At 65.4% G+C, this 20059-nt stretch overlaps 1 protein-coding gene across 13 annotated transcripts in view; it reads left to right on the plus strand.

Annotated features, from left to right (window-relative positions):
* The window catches only part of VAV2 (vav guanine nucleotide exchange factor 2), a 145075-nt gene that overhangs the window by 102084 nt on the left and 22932 nt on the right, over positions 1-20059 (plus strand). For 12 of the 13 annotated variants that reach the window (XM_082696231.1, XM_082696222.1, XM_082696223.1 and 9 more), the window contains 9 exons: positions 2253-2355; positions 5091-5189; positions 6828-6896; positions 7970-8070; positions 14456-14555; positions 15482-15577; positions 16179-16247; positions 17920-18006; positions 19859-19944. In XM_082696231.1, coding sequence (XP_082552357.1) covers positions 2253-2355; positions 5091-5189; positions 6828-6896; positions 7970-8070; positions 14456-14555; positions 15482-15577; positions 16179-16247; positions 17920-18006; positions 19859-19944 — 810 coding nt within the window. Of the gene's footprint in view, positions 1-2252; positions 4900-4933; positions 5190-6827; positions 6897-7969; positions 8071-14455; positions 14556-15481; positions 15578-16178; positions 16248-17919; positions 18007-19858; positions 19945-20059 lie in introns of those variants that run through there. The other variant, XM_082696225.1, reaches the window with a different exon arrangement.

Consider the following 20059-nt stretch of genomic DNA (forward strand, 5'->3'; position numbering starts at 1 on the left):
GCGCGGCGACGTGGGTGGAGGAGGGGCCCCGTGCGGGCGGTTGGCCGTGCCTGCACCGGGTGACCCTGAGGCCCCTCTCCAGGCCTCCTTCGAGTGATTTTCATTCGTTTCATCAGCTCTTAGGACCGGTCACGGGCCGCCCACATCTTTACCCCGCCCGCCAGAGCAAAGCCGATGTCGGTCTCCAGACGCTGTCCGTGGCCTCAGCTGCCTTCGAGGTGTCTAATTTAGCAGCCCAGAAGCGTCCCTTTCTCCCCTCGGTTCCACGCTGTCAGAATTCTCGACAGTGGCTTTGTCAGCAGGCTCGCTCTGCTGCACGATCGAAATCGGGGGTGGCTCATCACCCCCCACCCCCACCCCCCCCAGCCAGACAGAACCCTCGCCGATACTTGCCTGGACACCCGCTAATGTGGCGGGCTGGGCTTCCGGAGCCGTTTCCTGTGGGGACAGGCTCTGGAGAGGCAGGGGGGGTGACCTGTGTCAATGCGAGTGACCCACCCAGGGGGAGGAGGGCCTCTGAAACGGTGGGTTCCTGCTGGGTCCGAGCAGGGCCCTGTCCCCGCTGGGGCACTGCCCTGCACTGCGGCACTCCGCCTCCGGGGGTGGGGAGGTGAGAAAGGAGAAGTGTTTTCCAGGTTCCTGACAGGTGTGTTAGGGCAGAAGGGCCCAGCGGTGGCGATGGTTATTAAGTCCGCGTGCTGGTTACCGCGTCTCCGTGCTGGTTCCCATGTCCGCATGCTGGTGACGGCGTCCGTGTGGTGGTTACCGCGTCCGTGTGCTGGGCTAACGCGGTGCGACCTTTCCCTGCCTCCTCTCCTTCCCAGGTCGTCGGCTGCCTGTGGGGATCTCATCAAGTCGAACTGGCTCCCTGACCCGCCGGGCGAGCCTCCCTCCCCGCAGAGGGAAGCAAGGATGTGTCCCCTCAGTCATGCTTGGTCTCATGGGAGGCACCAGGGCTTTGGGGAGACCCCCTCTGGCTGACTGCAGAGCCCTTTCCTGAGTACAGACTCTCCCTCCCTATCTCAAGTAGATCTGGAGCGATCTCTACCCCACCCCCCACCCTCCCAGCCCGTCCGATGACAAGCCGGGTTTGGGGCAAGGCCAGAAACCCATTCATCAGAGTTGCCGGGTGGCCCTTCTGCTCTCTCTGTCCCCTGCTGCCCCCGGCCCTGAATTCTGGCTGCCCGGTGCTGTGGGGAGGGGAGGTGCTCAGCCAAATCGCTGTGCCTTCTGGAAATCAGCTTTGCCGGGTGCTGCTTTGAGCCTGGGCTCTGAGATGTGTCCCAGCCCATGCGGGGCTGGCACGGGCTCCCAGGGCGGGCTGGCCCCCGAGGACGACCTGCCCTGAGGAGGGACCGCATGCCAGACCGCAGAGCTTGTCCGCGTGGGGCCCAGGGCCTAGTGGCCTCGCTTCATGTGGCTGGATTGGCTCCTGTGCTGACGCGAAATGTTTGCTGGGCACCTGCTGCCCATTGGGAACGGTGCTCAGAAGGGGTTAAGGGGTTGGGTTTTGTTCAGGGAAGAGACAGGCTCATCCACAGACGCTTAGAAAACAATGGCAGATCCAGCAAGAAGGATGCGCTTTGTATGAGAAGACTGAGGGGAGTGGGTCTTGGATCACAGCCTGGGCTGGGGATCCCCGAGGGCCTCCTGGAGGAGGCGTCCTAGGCTCCAATTCTGGCTGGGCTGAGGGGACCGCTGGTTGAAGTAGAATCAGCGTGGTCAGGAGCGAAACAAGGGTGGAGCATAGAGTGAGTGGTGATTTCCTTACACTGTGCCCGAAGCCGCATCATAAGCTCTGTGACCCTCTCTACTCACGTTGCTCCTTCCAGCGGGTAGGGAAGGTGTCCGTGTGTGAGCTCTGCCCCTAGACCCGCACACCCCCGCTGCAGGCGCTGGGGGTGCTTGGGGTGGGCCGAGAGCTCCCGGGGCTCCCGGTCATGGGAGGGGCGGCGTGAGTCCCCGGCATTCGCTAAAGGGTGGAGACGTGGGGCTGTGGTCACCGTAGGTCCTAGAAGCAGGGCGGGCAGAGCATGAGGGAGGCTGTCCGTGCTGCCCGGTCTAAGCACAGAGAAGCCCTGGGAGGCAGGTGCGCCACCCCATGCTGGGGACCAGAAGGCGGAGGCCCAGTGAGAGGGGCTCGCGCCAGTGCTGACCCAGCTGTCCCCTGGGAGGCCCCCTGGGCCGCATCCCCGCGCAGACCTGGCTGGACCCTCCCTTCCGTGCGCCTGACCTGCTTCCCTTCCGCGCAGCGAGCATGACCTCGGGGAGGACATCTACGACTGCGTCCCGTGCGAGGACGAGGGCGACGACATCTACGAGGACATTATCAAGGTGGAGGTGCGGCAGCCCATGGTAAGCGCCCCTCTCCCGCAGCAGGGCCCCGCTCTGGGAGCCCCGGGTCTCCAGGGGGCGGGGGGCTCTCCAGGGCAGAGGGAGCTCCTGAGGCCGCACCCCAGCCCTTCCCGGCCCCCACGGGCTTCCTCCCTGTCCTCGGGCCAAGGCCTCCCTCTACGGGGCGTTCCGAGGAGCCAGGTGGACTCTGCTATCCGGGGATTCTCCGGCGTGTGTGCTGGATCCCAAGTCCCTCCTGCCCGGGGGCCCTGAAAATAGCTGCTCAGCTGCCCGGAGCGAGCACCGCTTCACTCCTTTGTGCGGAAGCAAGGAGACGGCCGTTGGCGCAATTAGCCAGCTGCGCGTCTTCCACGCGGCGAGGCTATTTATTGCCAACGTTGGCTGATCATCTCCCGGACACCAGTGTGCTGCCGGGCGGGCTTCTTGCTGGCAGCTGCTGTGCGGAGGGTAGGGCCCCGTCGAGCTGGGATGGCGAGGTTGGGGCCCTGGGCGAGAGGGGAGAGGGGGGACAGGCCTTGACCCCCCGCCCCCAGGCTCCTGGGCGATGGTCCACACGCCGCTTGCCGACTGTGGAGGCTTGTGATGCTGTTGGCTCTCCCTGAGGAAATGGGAGGAGTTTCTCAAGAAGCAAATTGCAGTGTTTTCCCTCGGTGCGGGAGTATCCGGCTGGGGGTGGAGAGACAAAGCTGGGGCGACAGCTCCCCAGCGAGGCCTTCCGGAGAGGCCCGTCCCTCCCTGGTGGCCCCTGCCCTCCCCCAGCATCACACCAGGAGAGGCACAGGGAAACGTGACAGTGGGGTTCACAGCCCCCTAACTCTGCTCTTCGGAACGGAAAGGGTTTCTCGTCATGCTCCTGAAGGGGTCCCCGCCATTCCCAGGGGTCTCTCTGTGACCCCAAGTCTGCCCAGGGCCAATGCCGCCCTTCCCCCAGGCAGCCTCGTAGTGGGGCAGCCGTGCCCCTGAGCCGGTCCAGGGGGCCAGTTACAGGGCTGGAAGGCCAAGCCGTTGCCCCACGGACGGAGATCCTCTGCTCTGCCCAGAGAGCCCCCACTCTGTGTCCGTCCTGTAGAGACCCCGGCCCGGGGGGCGGGGGGGGGGAGGCTGTCCCCAGAGCCTGCTGCTGTCCCTGGTCCTGAAGCCCCTGGAGCACGCAGGACCCGGGCTGTTTGCAGGACCTGTGGGGGCTGTGGGGAGACAGGCTGGCATCCCTCCCGCCCAGCTCCACTCCATGTCCCACCACGCTCCGTGCTGCTGCTCATGCTGTCCTGGCCGTCTGGCGGGGTGGGCCTCTGCCTCCTGCCCGTCCTCCAAGATAAAGCAGGGGGTTTTACTTCCTCCCTGGTCATGTCCGGAGCATTCCGAACAGGCTAGGCAGAAGGTAGACAGAGACCTTTGCAAAGGACGATAAAGCCGGAGGACGGCAGGTGCCGCTCTCAGAGCCCACACGCGAAGAAGGGCCGGGCACTGTCCCTCCCCACGCAGCCAGGCTGATGCTCGGGCTCGTAGGCAAAGGGCTGTGACGGGATCCTGGGGCTGTGGGGGAAAGGCGGACGGGTGCTCCGGAGCACAGCCCGGGTGACGAGCTGACGCTGCTAACTGGTTCTGTCTGTGATTGCTCCCCACGCTTTCAGATCAGATACATGCAGGTAAGCGGCAGAGGGAGGGAGGCCTGGTCAGTTCTGCCAGCGTGTCTTCCTCCGCCTCCCAGAGAGGTCTCGGATCTCTTGGGAAAAGCTCGAGACCCTGTCCTCAGTGAGATGCTGTCAGACCCATGTTTTTACACTTGGCTTTAGGGGGATCGTGGGCCCCCAACACCCCCTGAAGCCCTGAGGGCAGCAGAATAGTGCCCAGAGCACTGGGGCGTGGGAAGGAGCCCTGGGGAGCCTCCAGCCTGATCTGGGCCCCCCTGGGTGATGGGCCCCATTTGGCATGTTTCTTTGGAGCCCTCGGGCACAGCAAACGCCTGGGGCCTTTCTTAGGGGAGGAGGATGGGGTTAGGGCAGATAGCTATCCGCGTGGCGTGGCGTGTGGCCCAGCCCCAGTTCCCCAAAACCTCACTTAGGGACCCACGTAGTTCACTCAGCCCAAAGGACACAAGGAGAGGGTCTGGAAATCCAGAGCGGCTCTAACAGTGGCCCCCCGGCAGCTTCTTGCCCCATCCTCGTGGCCACCCAGGTTCTGGCCAATCCTGCCTCTGGCCACGTTTCCCCCAGAGATGGCGGGCAGGCCCTGTCACAGAAGTGTGTCCCTGGTCACCCCTGCCATTGAATTGGCCCCTCAGGACCCAAGGTGGGGCCCAGAGGACCCTGGGAAAGCCCAGCCCTGCAGTAACAGGTTGGCGCTAAGTAAGCAGACACGGGTCCCCGGGGAGCGGGTCAGAGCCTTTCCCCGAGCACATAGTAGGTGCTTTAAGTATGCCACACCTGTTGTCTATGCTGGAGGGGCTGACTCCTGAGGGCCCCACGCTGGTCTGGTACAATTCAGAGCAGGGCAGCGGGGGCGCGGATTCTAGAATGTTCCGTGCCATTCTCCAAGCTGTCACTAGTTCATGCCACTCATGCTAGTTCATGTTGCTCAGGTTCATGCCACACACGCACCCCCCGTGCTTCAGTCTCCTCATCTGCAGAAACGGGGAGGGAGGGTTTGAGCCCCCTTCTGTCTCCTATCTCGCCCCCCGGGTCACTCCCGGTGACCGCACGGCCAGGCCTGGCTCATGCCTTGTGTCCTTCCTGTAGAAAATGGGCATGTCTGAGGATGACAAGAGGAACTGCTGCTTGCTGGAGATTCAGGAGACCGAGGCCAAGTACTACCGGACCCTGGAGGACATCGAGAAGGTGGGTGTGGCCCCGCCCCTCCTGGTGCCACCGGTCCCTGGGGCACGGCTGTCACCAGGCACCCCCTGCCCTCTGCTGCTCACACAGGCCGTGGGCTCCGGCTGGCCAGTGTCCTCGTGGGCTGTGTCCCTTGGCCCCAGTCCCACGTCCCAGCCCTTGGACCTCAGCTTGGCCTGGGACGGTCCTGAGCTTGTCCCTGCAGCTCCTTCCTGCCGAGCTGGGCCTCGTCACGGCTTCCGCTCCTGACTGCAACGGGCTAAGCTCCTGCTGTATACTCTGTCCTGCAGGCTGGGCGCTAGGTTAAGCGCTTTGTGTATACCTTCTCCCCTAAGGCATTCTCTGCCCTTAGCTTCCCACTCTGTAAATTGGTGGCTGTGAGCGTCCTGCCACTGGGACACACGCCCCATGACGTCAGCCTGTGGAGCGCCCACGGCAGACCCTGTGCTCCCCTGAGTGACCGGTCGGTCCTCTCTCCCTGCTGGCCTCCTGAGCTCCTCGAGGACCCCGGAGGGGCCTTCTCCTGCCCCACCCCCTCTGGCTTCTTGTTGACACATTTCCCTGTCACTTGAGAACCCTCGGTGCCAACTGCTGGTGCTGCCTGGCTGAAAATCCGTCCTTGTCTTTAAGGTGGAATCTCCCTGGCTCTTCTTGCTTGAAGTGTAGGGCCACGTGCAGCCATGACTGTGGAGCTTCTCGCCGGGGGCCTAGGATCCCCTCGGCCCCCGGTCCTGCCCAGGCCTCAGAATGACATTTCCCCGGCTCCTGCCTCAGCCAGCCCCGGGTGCCTGCCCCGCCACTGGCCTTTCTGCAAACATACCAGCCCCTCCCGCCGCTTGCTCTCCACCCGCCTGTCCCTGGGGAGTCCCCCTCCTCCGCCAGTCCCAGCCCCCACGTCACAGGCGAGAACACCCAGTCACCGGCCGGGGCCGGTCTGCGTCGGGTGCAGGGAAAACTGCTTGGCCGCATGCAGCGGCCGCCCACCTGCTGTTCCATCCGTGACCAAGGAGAGTGTGAGGGGCTAACGTCCTGTACGGAGAGGGTGGCAGGTCCTGGCCGGCCAGGCCTCTGGGGCACGAGTTGACTGTTTGCCACGCGCATGTCTCCTTGGAGGCCAGGCCTGAAGGACTCTGGAGGGACCCCTCCCTGCCACGGTGGGGCTTCTGGGGTCGGCGGCACCTCTTTGGATGGCAGGTTTAGGGCCGCGCTCAGGGATCTGAGTGCCGGGCGAGAAGTGAGGCCCTGCTGGGCTCACCTCTCTGGCCTCAGTTTCCTGAAACGTCTCCAACAGTTGTATCGGCACCAGCCCGGGTGGCAGTGGGTTGACGTCCAGCCCGTGGGATACGACGGGGCTTTGCCCGTGCGGAGGGTGTGGGCGCTTGGCTCCGCCGTCCCTGCCCTGCGCTCTCTCGTGCCGTTCTTAACCCCCAGCAAGAAGCCCGCGTCTCCCTAGAGAGCAGGGGTCCGCCAGTGGCACTGAGACCCGGGGGTGCTCTGGGCCTGCCTTACCGCTCCACGGAGAACCCCTGCCCCTGCGTCTTGGGGAGGTCGTCAGAGCCTCTCTCCCCCACTGGCAACTGTGGCCTCGAAGGGGGCTGGTACCCTCCAAGAGGGCTGACGGTGGGGGCTTTCCTGTTCCAGAACTACATGACGCCCCTGAGGCAGGTGCTGAGCCCGGCAGACGTGACCGCCATCTTCATCAACCTGGAGGTAAGGGCTCCAGGCGGCAGGCTCCCCCCACTGTCCCCGTGAGTCCTGGGGAGGGGCGTCCCTGCCGGGGACCTGGTTGGCTGGTGCTACGGGATGCTGTTCGGACTGGCAGAGAGGAAGGGAGTAGCCGCCCTTCCCTCTGAGGGTTTGGGCCTCAGGAGACAGGAGGTTTCTGGAAGCTTCTCCAGCCTGCTGTCTGTGCTGGGGAGTGTCACTCAGATGCAGGTGCCCTGGAAGGGGTTTGAGCTTTTTGTCAGCAGCTGGAGAGCGACGGGTCCCCTCTGGCCCTCTGAGGAGAGCCCCTCACCCCTTGGCACATGTGCACACGGACGCGGGAAGGTGATGCCCCGTGAGGAGGCTCACCCTGACGCCGCCAGCAGAGCAGGGAGGGGTCGGCGGAAGGCTCCAGAAGCTACACGCGGGTGGGCTTCCTCCAGGAGTGCCCGGCGGGTGTGGCGGCTCCTACCGACCTCCCGTGGCCCCTTGCGAGCTCGAGGGGCAGGTGCTGGTCTTCCAGGGGAGGCTGAGCCGGACTCGGGGGCTCCAGTGCTCTGTGTCCCCTACACGGAGTCTGTGCTGTCCCGTGTGTTCACCAGCACAAATGGCCATGGGCAGAGTGGGAGCCGGACTGGGGGCTGTGGGGAGCCGGACTGGGGGCTGTGGGAGCCCTGGAGGGCTGCCTGCCGGTTGTCCAGCCGCTCTGAAATGGGGACAAACATGTGTCCCCATGGAGAGAGTCTGCCCTGGAGCCCCAGACCAGGGCAGAGCGCTCCATGCAGCTGCACCCAGCAGGAGGGTGACAAGGCTGCTGGGCAGCCACAGACCCCGGGGCCGTCTTGGTCCCATTCTGGCCCTGGGGCCTGTGCTGGTTTGGCAATCCCGTGTCCGGACAGGCCGTGCAGGTCCCTTCACGTGCCCGGCATAAAGTGGGATGAGACCCTGGTGTTTGCGCGGGGACGCGTGCCGGCGCCGGCCCCTCCCACGCGTGTCTGTAATTGCACCAGGAGGGAGCCACTCGCGTGGCTTTCCCGGCCTGGCGCACCCGTTCACGCACGGCTGCTGGTTCTTCCCAGGACCTGATCAAGGTACATCACAGCTTCCTGCGGGCCATTGACGTGTCCATGATGGCGGGGGGCAGCACGCTGGCCAAGGTCTTCCTCGATTTCAAGGAAAGGTGAGTGGCAGGCCCACCTTGCCTCCCCCTCCCCGTCTGCGGGGCCACAGTCCTGCGCTGGGGGGGGAGGCAGAGCGGGCCGGTTGGGGTTTTCTCAGGTGCAAGTCTCGTGGGGACGTTCCCAAGGCCCGTGGCTGTGGCCCTGCAAACCCGCGTCCTCACTTGTAAACCGAGAGAGCTGCCCACCCTTCCTGCCATCACAGCATGGAGGAATGTCCCCCGGAGGCCTCCTGAGGGCTCCACCAGCTCCCTCAGCCTCTGCCTGGGGATCTTCTCCCCGGCACGGTGCTCCTGACCCCAGGCATCCGGCACCTGGGCGTCCGCCCCTCCAGCTCCAGGCCCGGGTGGCCGCCGCTTGAAGGAAGAAGCCAAACCTGTCCCCGCAGGGCTGAGTACGGCGCTTCTGGGGGTCTGGGCTCCTGGGCTCGGGGCCACTTCCCTGCTTCCTTGCCTGCGTATGTCACGGGACCTTGATTTCCTAGGGATGAGGATGGCATCTGTGCCATGTGGTGTTGCGAGGGTCATGCCTGCACTGCAGACGTGGCTATATGTGTCCACTGAGGGCTCCGATGGCTGGGCAGACAGGGGCCCAGGCCAGGTGGATGGGCTGGGGGGCTCTCAGCGGCAGCTGGGGGCACAGCTGCTCAGCTGCCCTGACATAACCCAGCCCCAGTCCCCAGTGTGGGGAGACGGCACTCCTGGCACCAAGGAGGGCAGTCCTGGGTCCTCCCATAGTGCCCCGGTGTCCTCCACGTCTCTGTGGCCTCGGGCAAATGTCCACGAAGCCTGAGGGGACATTTATCCTGCGTGTCAGGCGGCCTCTCTCCTCCCCATGGTGTCCAGCTGGTCCGGCCGCGTCCAGACGCGCGGGCCAGAGGTCCGCCCGCAGGAGTCGCGCCCCTGATCGCGGCTCCACCGACTGCCCGGGCCCCTTGACAAGCGTTGTCAGCGGAGGGTGACCACTCAGTAGAAGCCAACGCGGGATCCTTTTTCACGAAGAAAGACGTTGCTGTCAGAGGCCTCCATGAAGCTACTTGGTTGTTTGCCTTAAGGCTCTCTGTGTGTAACCCCGATGGACAGAGGAGTGTAGAGCCGCCTTCGGTGCTCCAACATGTGCTGTGGGAGCCCGGTGGGCGAGGACTGGGATTCTGGAATCCAGAAGAAGGCGCCGGAAGGTTCTATCTTGTGCCCAGCTGCTCACCAAAGCCAGCTGGGGGCTCGTTAAGAATGCCGGTGCTGGGGCCGCTCTGCGGGGTCGGGGGGGAGGCCCCGCGGCGGCCGGTTGGGAGCCTGGTCCACCTTGTCGTCAGTGGGGGGACCGTCAGGTGACCGTCGGCTCCGCTCACGCGCATCCAGGCCAGGCAGCCTGTTCCCGGGCTGGATTCCAGGTGCCTTCTCCTGCGAGCGCCTGCCTGAGGGGCTTCGCCTGCATACGCCGTGACCAGGCAAGGACCCCTGAGGATGTGAGTCCGCTGGCGGCCCCAGGGGCAGGGGGCAGGCCGGCTCCCTTCCCCGCCCCCTGCCGCAGCAATGTTTTCCTCTGACCTGGCTGCAAGCCCCTGGGGGGGGTGGGGAGGCGACTCAGGCTGGAGCCGTCAGAGGCGCCCTCGCCCCGGAGGCAGGCCCACTGCACACGTCTCCTCTGTCCGGAGCCCGGGGGGGGGGGGGGGAACGGACCACGCAGGGCTGCCTCCTCCCGGGGCAGCAGTGAGGGGTTGGGTGGCCAGGGGACAGACGACGACCTGCCCTTCCCTGGGATCCTCCACGTGCCGGGCCCGCCCTTAACAAGGCCACCAGCCTCTGCGCACAGCTTTGGGCCTCCCCGGGCTCTTGGGCTTTGCTCCAGTGGGGAGGACTGTCATTTCTACCCGGCAGGCCTCGGGGGCCGGGCTCAAGTCGGGGCCCATTTGGGGAGAGGCCTGGCTGCGTCCTGTTGGAGTTCACTGGCCCAGTCCCTGTAGTCTGTCCCCACATCCGTCTTTTCTGCCCCTTTGCCTCCTAATTTCTGAGTCTACGGTCCTGAGGCTCATTTATACACCGAGTCCACAAGCATTTATAGAGCGCCTGTTGTGTACGGAACAGAACAGCCTCAGCTCTCACTGGGCAGGGAGGGACAGGAAGGAATGAGAAGCAAGTTCACGGACAAAGGAAGCGGGAGGACGGGAAGAGGGAGAGGAGTGGGGTGCTGAGGACCAGGCTGAGAGACAAGGAGCCGCGAGGTGGGGGGAGCAGAAGTCGCTGGGAGGGCCCCGGGGTGAGGCCGGAGCAGGAACTGGCCAAGACCAGAGGAGCAGACGCGGAAGTGGGCCAAGAGGAGGTTATCCAAGGTGTGACCCGAGGCTTCTACAGGAGACGGGAAGGCCAAGGTAGGGACTTAGATTTTTTTTTTTCATGAGGGTAGGAGGAAGCCACTGAGGAATTATCAGGACAGGACCCGGCAGCTCATCGCAGATCAAGGGCAGAGTAGCATCCAAGTGTGGTATGATCAGAACCGAGTGGCAGAAGAGAATCACCTCCCTCTTTTTGGAGCTATAGCCCTTGTTCTCAGACAAAGCAGATGCTCCTCTTAGCCATGGCCTGAGGGGACAAGCCCTCACGGAGGGAAGGTTTGCATCTTGCAGATGTGAATGTAACAGAGGGCCACGTGGTTTTCATCTGTGGCTGGGGTTGGCCAAGCTGGGTCGGTGGATCAGGCCAAAGGACTACCCAGGGGACCCTCCGCAGCCACTTTGTGGCCCAGCGAGAAGGTGGGATCTAGCTCTTAGGAGGAACTCCCTGGAGCCTTGCACAAGTGCTTCCAAGAAGAGCAGGCGTCAGGATAAGACGAAAGGCAAGTCCCCGCCCGCCCAGGTCCCAGGAGCCTTGCGAGGAAGGCTTTGCCACAGCCCCGCGCTCTGTGCTGTGTGCTCTCGGCCGCGGAGGTGTCGGGCCGAGTGACACTGCTGCTGGTTGTCTTTCGCCCACGGGCCAGGGTGTCAGGGAAGCTGGGTGACCCCGTCAGCGCTTGCCGGGAAGAGCCCCCCGTGTCCAAGCTCCTCGAGCCCCGTGAGGCCCTCTGCCCCGGAGAGGCTCTGGCCCCCCTCCTTCAAGGCTTTGCCCAGATGGGGAAGTCGGGGATTGGAGCAGCAGCGGCGACTCGGTCGGGGTCCCGGCTCCGTCCTGCGTCTGGTGCGTACCCGGGAGCGCCTCCTGTGTCCGGGACCCGCTCTGGCCCGGTCCGTGGGCACCGTGGGAGTTTGGAGTTTGTGACAAGGAACAGGGGATCCAGTCAGGAGACGGGCGGGTCTCCCCCGCCGCCCCGCACACTCACGTCTGCCCCCGGAGTGGGATCCGAGTTGCGTGTTCAGGAAGTTTCACAACACTGTCATGCGGACACACACCAGGGTTGGGTCACTCGCCGGTGCATGAGTGAGGGGCCCGGAGGCTGACACCGTGCGTTCAGAGGATGGAACAAGATGCTGGTGCGCCGAGCCAGCGGGGCCGGGGGCGCAGGAACGCAGGACATACAGTGCTCGCACTGAGACCTCGAACCCTGAATGAAGCCCCGTGGATGTGTGTGTTGCTTTAATTCCAAAAGCTGGGTCATTTTTCTCAACAGCACAAGACGCTGTGCTTAGACTTGAGGCCCGCGAGTCTCGCTACGTTAGCTGCTTCCCTGTGTGGCCCGCGGCAGGGCCCGGAGCGTGTGCTGTGGATGGCGGTGAGACGCCTGACCGTCCCGGCAGAAATGGTCCCTCTCAGTTCTGGGGCCAAAACACACGTGTGGGCAGGGGGGCGCGTCCTCTGGAGCTCTAGGGGAGGAGGGTTCGTGCCTCTGCCAGCTGCTGGTGGCCCCCGGTGTCCCTTGTCCTGTGCCCCCGCCCAGGTCTCTGCTCGGCCCTCATGCAGCCCGTCTCCATCTCAGGCCGCCCAGGGGTTGGCGGAGGTGAGCGAGAGCTCAGCCGTGGGGCGGCCCGGGTCTCCAGCATGTGGGGACCAGAAGAGTGGTCTGGGGGGCCCGTGGATGCACATAGGGGTCTGGCCTTGATGCTCCCTTGCTGGGCGACCTTAGAAGCCATGTCGCGTCTCAGAGCCTCAGGGACACTGTTGAGTAAGTTTTGGGAGGCCGGGCTGAGCTGGGGTGCGAGTGTGCGCCCTGGTCCCGCCTCCTTCTGCCCTCTTCCCCGCTGGGCCCCTGCTTGCCGGGAACCGCCCGTGGTCAGGCAGGTGGGGTGTGGCCGTGGCCACTCAGCCACGTGTCGGGCCCCTGAGCCCGCCAGGCCTCCAGGCTGGATGCCGGGATATGGGGACAGATGGACCCGTCTGCGGAGCTCAGAGCCGCGTGGAGAGGGGGATGGCCCGCTGCTGCCTCTGACTCGACTGAGCACAGGCCTGTGCCCAGAGGCCCCCAACCCATCTCCTTGCTTTTCTGTCTTTCTTCGCTAGACCCAGGGACACAGTTGGGAGGGGAAAGGCTGCAGGGCTAGAAATGATGGGGCAGGGTTTTGAGGGCTGAGTAGAAGCTTGCTCGCCGGAGAAGGTTGCAAGTACAGTGCGGGGCTCCGGGGTGCGCTGTGAGGACAGCGGGGGTGGGACCCACTCTCCATCCACCGTCTTCGCCACAGACCTGGGGCCGAGCTGAGCCAGGGTGTGCTGACGTGGAGGGGGGGCCCCTGAGGCTGCCTGGGCCGGCTCCAGCGCCGCGGGCCCCGTGCTTAGGAGAAGCCGCACAGACTTCCCTCCATGGGCGCAGCAGGGCCGTCGCCAGGTCTGCTCATTCAGAGCAACTGACGGGAACCCTGGAGTCTCCAGGCTCCCAGATGCTCCCAGACACGATGATATTTAATCAGCTTTTATACTCTGATTTTCAACTGAATAACAGGCTCGTTTAAGCGGAAACCGGGGCTCAGGTTCTCATGCAAAGCGTGCCTGGCTGGAGTGTGGCAGGGTGCGGCCGTGGCACCTTCTGCTTGACCGCGGCAGGGAAGGTGGGCTTCGATGTGAAGCCCGGGGCCGGGGCCGCCCCCCACTGGAGTCCTGGAATCTCAACCTCTTGATGCCGGGGAGCCTCATGGCACAAAGGTCCAGTGTGGCCCGGACGCGGGCGGGAGCCGGGAGGGGCTCCACCACGAGCCGTCTGCGCCCACCTTGGCGCCGCTCTGAAGTCACGGGCTCGCTGGGTTGGAAACACGCTCCGAGCTTGCCCCCCAGGAAGCAGTGTCCACAGCAGACAGAGAAGCGGCCTGAGCCCATCTGGACTCGTCCCAGAGACCGTCCCCAGCTCCCAGAGCCAGGCCGGGAGTGGCCTCTGGATGTTTGCTCTCCCACCGCCTCCCTGGCAGGGGTGTCACCAGAGACCTTGGACGGGGCCCAGCCTCCCGAAGACGCTGCGTTGGCAGCCAGGCCCTCGCCTGTTATCAGCGGGTGACTCTCAGCAAGGTCACCGGGGCCTCAGTTTCCCCACCTGAAGAATGCTGATGGCCCCTCCCTTTATAAATGGGGAAGGGCTCAGGACGGTGCGTGTGGCACACCGGGCACGAGCCGCTCCCAGAGGCTGTGGCCGTCATGCTAGTTGTCACCGCGTGGTCCTCCCGGGCCGACTCTAGTCGTGCGACAGGATTGTCACAGCCGGAGTGTCAGGCCGGTGACCCCAGGCCTGGAGAGCGCTGGGCTCCTGGTGCCAGGGGCTCGGTCTGTGAAGTCTGCGGGGGGGTCAGCCATGGTGTCTGAGGGTGTCGGGGGCAGGAGAGAGTGGCCTGAGGCTGCTCCCCGCACCCCTGGGCCTGCGCGGCCTTGTCCAACCCCCATCGTGCAGCGTTCGGGGCTGACGTCACCGTGTCCCAAGGGAGGGGGTGCCTGGGACTCAGGCGGAGAGCGTCGGTGTCACATGGAAGCCACAAGGACTGAGCCCCGGGTCCCCACGCCCTGAAATGTCAGCCCGGGACCACCACCCCAGGCAGGCGCAGAGCCAGGATGGGCCTCAGTGCTCAGAGCCTGCCGGCAGGAGTCGAAACCTTCCAGGGGCCCCCCAGCTCTGGGGAGGCAGGGGCTTCTCTCCTGGCCGGCTTCGGCCTTCCCAGGGGCAGGATGGGGTGGCAGTGAGGAGCCCATCCCAAACCCAGTCCTGACCTGAGAGAGACCCAAAAGGGGGACCTCCTTGGCTTTGGGGGAGCGGGGGAGCCCCTCGTTCCCAGCGTCTCGGCAGCTCTCCTGCCTGGCACTGTTTCGGGAGCAGAGAGGGCAACTATGTGGAAAGAGCAGAGCCACGAAGCGGGTTGACGTGAGGAGCCGTCACGGGGGACACCCGTTCGCCGCACACGTGCCGCGTCCTCCGCGGGGGCCTCCGCGCGGCCCGCAGCCGCGGCGGCTCGTTAAGCTGCGCCCGTGCCTGCGCTCGCTGTTCCAGGCTGCTGATCTACGGGGACTACTGCAGCCACATGGAGCACGCGCAGAACACACTGAACCAGCTCCTCGCCGGCCGGGAGGACGTCCGGCAGAAGGTGGAGGTGAGGACGTCCCGGCTGCTGCCCCGCTCACCGCCCCTGCCTCGCCCATGGCTGGGGTAGCGACGGGACAGTCTCTGGAGACGCTTTTCTCGGGGGGTTTTCTTCCTGTGCACTTGTGGCGGGGACGCAGGTGCAGGTCACTGCCCCAGGCCCGAGTTCCCTGCGTGCAGCCGAGGCAGACCTCTGGGTCCAGATCCAGTGCACCAAGGGGCGATGAGTGACCCCCGAGCCCGGCCGATGCAGACCCCTGGGGACCGCAGGAGACCGATGTTTGCTGGGAGCCCAGGAACCTCCCTCCCAACACTGTCCCCACCCCAGGCTCAGGGCCAATCTCTGACGCTTGTCCAAGCGCCCATGTGGGCCCCTCTCCGGGACCCTTCCCTCATCCCCCTTGCCGGGGGCAGCTGAGCTGCTCCCCAAGGTGGCGATGCCTGTGTCCCGTCCAGCCGGTCAACCTTTCCAGGGTGAATCTTGGTGCAGGGACCCTTTGCTCTCGCAATGCTGGGGGACATGTGCCCTGGAGACGCGTGATGCCCTTGTGTCTGGGAAGTCAGTGGGGAGCCCTTGGTTCCTGGGGGTGGCCCTGCCTCATGTGAGAGGGCTTCCCTGAGGATGCCGAGGCTGGCCGGGGCTGGCTCTGAATCCGAGAGCCCTCTGGTGCCTGCTGCAGACACCTGGGCTACAGAGTGGCCGTGGGACCCTGCCCGCCCTCGGGGGAGCCCATCCATGTGTGTGCACCTGCTTTGGGAAGGGCCTGCAGGACACGCTGCCTATTTGGGGAGCTGGGCCAGGGAGGGACCAGACACCTGGGCCCCAGGTCAGGGCTGAGGTCCGCCCCTGCCCACCGCCTCCGCTGCGGGACGGGAGCGTTGGGGTCCAGCAGCCCAGGCCGGCGTCTTCATCCCCTGCTGCTCTCCTGTTGCCAGGAATGCACGCTGAAGGTCCAGGACGGGAAGTTTAAGCTTCAAGACCTGCTGGTGGTCCCCATGCAGAGGGTCCTCAAATACCACCTCCTCCTGAAGGTGAGGCCGTGCGCGTGCTCCGGGGCCACCTGCCGCGGCGGGGACGGGCCGTCTTGGGCCGGTGTGAGAGAGGAGTCAGCACATCCGTCCTCACGGCCTGGGTGGCGTCTGTCAGGACGGGGCTTCACCGGAAACGGACAAAGGGAAATTGGGATGGAAATCCGTGAGCGAGCCGAAAACTTGAGACAGAAACGTGTCCCCAGATCAGGAGTGAGAGTGGCGTGGTGGGGGTCACTTCACCCAGTCTCTGAGCCTCCTGGTAGCCACGGTGGAAGTGGCCAGACAGGCCTGGGGGAGCGGCGCTGGTGTCTGCCGTGGGTTCACCGTCACCGGTAGCCCAGAGCCGGGCTTCACGCTGCTTTAAAGGGCTCCCCGTTCCCCAGCAGGTCTAGGGACACCCCCTCGCGAAGCAGTGTGTCCCCTGGGTGAGGGCTTGCCGTCTGTGCTGGGTTGGGCTGCTGAACTGGAATCGGGGCCGGTGGGTGAGGACGTGACCCTGAGGGCCTTGCTCTGAGCCACACCCTGTGCCTGGAAGGTGGGGGGGTCAGGGACGGAGGGCAGTGTGTCTGCATCACGTCCTGGACATCTCTCGCCCCTGCAGGAACTTCTGAGCCACTCCACCGATCGGCCCGAGAGGCAGCAGCTCAGAGAAGCGCTGGAAGCCATGCAGGTGGGTAAACTCAGGCAGGGAGGTCCAGGCCGGCGCAGGGCTTCACCCACCCCGTGTGGGACTTTGACCGGAACGGGACTCGCTGACAAGCCTCGTTCTGTAACCACAGATTACGCTTTTCCTGGGAAGACAACAGGAGCGGGGCGGCGGGGGGCGGGGGGCAGGGAGGGGTGGGAGCTGCCCCAGGGCAGAGAAGGTGGGCGGTGGGGGCTTCAGGCACTCGCCCCACGCATCTAGGTCCCTGACCTCCCCGACCTGTGGCGACTTCCCCGGGCGCCCCTTCCTCCTGCTGTCCTGACCGCCCACCACGGCTCTTGCCTGGTCCCAGGCACTGGACTCAGTCTGGGCCGTCGGGCCCCCTGCTGCCCACTGCCCCAGCCTATGGCTCTTGCTTCTGAAATGCCCTCCTCACCCCGCCACGCCACCTCCTCTCCCCGCCCCACTGTGTCATTGCCAGCCACTGCGCAGATAAGTCCCTGGAAAGAGAGCTCCGTGGGTGCCCCCCTTGCTCTAAAGCCTTCTGTGGCTCCCCCACTGCCGCCGAGTCGGGCTAAGGCTTCCCACGTGCCTGGCTGTGCAGCTGTGTTTGCCACGCATGCCCTCAATCCCAGGGAGGCTCGGCCGCCCCCACACTCCTGTATGTGCCCCACCCTCTCCTGTCTCTGTGGGCTCGGGCTGGACCTCCTCCCTGTCACCTGGCCGTGTCCTGCACACTCTCGGTCTTTGCAAGGTGACCTTTCCCAGGAGGTGTGTCCCCGCCTCGGGGGTGGCTGTGCCGGGACAATGCCATCGCCCCTCTGTGCTCTTTGCTCCCTGATCATGGTCACCTGTGTCCCCAGCCAAGCACAATGCCCAGCAAGGGTAGGTCCCCTCCGTGCTGCTGCTGGGCAGGGGGACGACCATGTCCCCGGCACCTCCCGGGGGAATGCTGACCTCTGTACCCTCGTGGGTGAGCTCCTTCCAGAGGGCAGGGGTCCACCTCCCTCTGTGGCTTCGACCCTATCCCCTAACCTAACCCTGGCATTACTGCCGAGCCAGGCCCATCTGGGAACGTTTCTGCCTCAGGCTGCCCCACCGGCGCTCCTTGTAGGAACGGCGGGAGGTGCTGAGGCGAGGCTAGAACTGGCTCCCACGCCGCTGGCTCAGGGATTCCGCCCGAGGCAGCTTGCCCTGCTGGGGGGGGTCAGTGCCTCCGGCTGGATTCTCCGTAAGGGCTTGGGTCGCGTAGCCCCCAGGCTGGTGTTGGCCGCCCGGGTTGCTGCGGGCACCGCCCCCTGGTGGCCGGCAGGAGGGCAGCGGCGTGTGGACCGCCACAGCTAGACCGCGGGGTCACCCAGGTCTGCGCGGCTCCATGGGAGTTCGGGGCCTGCCAGGTGCCCGTTCCCCCCCGAGCCGAGAAGCTGCTCAGGTCGAGGTGCTGTTTTCTTCTAGTCCAAGCTGGGGGGGGGGGTCGAGCGGCCGGGCGGAGGGAAGCCGTTCCGGGAGGCGGGGGCTTGGCTCTCACCCTTGGACACGCAGCCTGTGGGTCGGTTCCCGGTCTTCGTTTGCCGGTGTGTCAGGTGGGGGTTCGAAGGCCTGCCGCTGCGGTGGCTGGTGGCAGTGCCCCGACCGTGGGGCTGGGGGTGGGGGTCGGCCCGCTGACACCCCCCCCCCCCGCCTCCGTTGCTTTCAGGACTTAGCGATGTACATAAACGAAGTGAAGCGGGACAAGGAGACCCTGAAGAAAATCAGCGAGTTCCAGAGTTCTATAGAAAACCTGGTCAGTGTGGCCGATTCTCCAGAGCGGAGGCTAATTAGGGCCCCACAGCACGTTTCAGAAGTAACTTCCACGATCTCCGTATTAAATAAGCCGGCGGGGACCCTACGCTCTCCGTCCCGGCCGAGGAAGCAGGCGCAGCCACGCACAGAGGTGGCCTCTCGCCGAGGGGCAGGTGCTGGGGGAGGAACGGTGCTGACCCTCCCGCCCTCCCTGGCCTGGACTGAGGACACAAGGTTGTGGCTCCTGGGGGACCCTGAGGCCCCTTGCCCACCCGGAGCTCCGCTGTCCCCAGGAGGGACAGTGGGGAAGGTTAGGCTGCTCTGTCCCCGAGCGGCCCCCGGCTCCTCCCCTCCCCGTCCCTTCATTAGTCAGGGCTGAGGCCTCCCACCACCTCTCCCCAGCCTGGTTCATCAGAAGCTCGGCCTTGGGGCATCGGGCGAGCGACTGTGGACTGCCAGGAAGAGGAGCTGGGTCGTCCCAGAAGGCAGACTCTTGCTTCTCTGCCTGCCTGCGGCAAGGTCTCAGGTCTGCCGGGTGTGTCGGCTTTCCGCACCCCGACACCGCTGACCTCTGCAGCCGGGCCACGCTCTGTTGTGGGGTTTGTGCCGTGCCCTGCAGGGACGGAGCACCCCTGTGTGTGCACCCCACCCTCGGGGATCCCAGACCTCCCCGAGCATCGCCTGAGTACAGAGTCACCCGGCGGAGCCCGCTGGGTTTGCCCCCGACCCTCTCCCTGCCTGGCCCCCTGAACTGGCAGAGTCTGGGTGTGTCGGTGTGTCCGGGGCACATCGACACGGAGGCTTGGGCAAACAGCATTACGATGTGATCCCAGTGTCCTGTCTTTCTCGGAAGAGCTAGAAATGCCCACGTGTAAGGGAGGGAAGGGTAGAGGCGCCCAGCACCCTGGCTGTGGCCTTGGCCCCTGCGGGGTCCGGGGCTGCCATGCTTTCCCCGGGGATCCTTGATGCTTTCTAAGGCGTACACGACGCAAGTCTTGGTGTTCTTGAAGTTTCTAGATGTGAGTCATCGTGTTCTTTAAATAACAAAAAGAACACAGTGGCGGCGAGCAGGTGCGGACGGGTCCTGGGGGCAGGGTGCACGCTCAGCCCGCGGGTGTCTGCCGAGCCCACCTTGGGCAGGCAGAGGAGACGGAGCAGGGGCCCGGAGGCAGACAGCTGGGCAGGGGGCTCCCCCCACCGCGTGTGACCCCGGAGCTGTGCTGCTCTCAGCCTCGGCCCGGCGGCTCCTGCAAAAGTCAGAAAACCCAGACATCCGCTGAGAACCGTCCGTCATGGCGCCGCGGCCCTCCCCGTCAGTGTGCTGGAACACTCCCTTCTTCCCTTTCCTGTCCCGACAGGCCGTTTCTTTGCAAGCCATGCAGGGCATGCGTCAAGATGCGCCTTCTCTGAGTCAGAGCAGAGGGGAGAGACAAGCCAGTCGGGCATCCCGGCAGACCAGAGGGGGCTTGGACTGGAAGCCGCCCCCCCTCCGATAGGCCCCGTTTGTTCTCCTCGGCTTGGCTTCCCAGGGTTGGGCGTCTGGCCCTTCTTACTGGGGCCCGGCTCTGGGCTCCACACAAGGGCGGCCTGTTGCCATGACCCAGGCCGTCAATCGCTCCTTGTTCCCGCGGCACGGCTGGGGCAGGGCCCGTCCCCGTCCCCACCGGCCTCTCCCGCCCCGACCTGCACCCCAGCCAGCAACCGCCGGCTCGCGTCACCTGGTTCTGCCATCTGCGTCCACGGGCAGCGTACCCAGAGGGGCCCCGGGCTGCCACCCTTCCTCTCTGCGGAGGTGCGGGGCAGGTGGGACCCCCCCCGGCGCTGGGGCTGACCGCCGGGCCCTTTCTTTCCAGCAAGTGAAGCTGGAGGAGTATGGGAGGCCGAAGATCGACGGGGAGCTGAAGGTCCGCTCCGTCGCGAACCACACCAAGCAAGACAGGTGAGCGGGCTGGCCCCGGGCTGCAGGCGGGCCCGCTCCCCAGAGGCCTGGGAGAGAGCTGCCTGTCCGCCCAGCCCAGCCCCGTGTGCTTCTGCCTCACGCGCTTCCTCCCTGC

The sequence above is a fragment of the Mustela nivalis genome, assembly GCF_964662115.1.
Source record: "Mustela nivalis genome assembly, chromosome: 13".
Lineage (NCBI taxonomy): Eukaryota > Metazoa > Chordata > Mammalia > Carnivora > Mustelidae > Mustela > Mustela nivalis.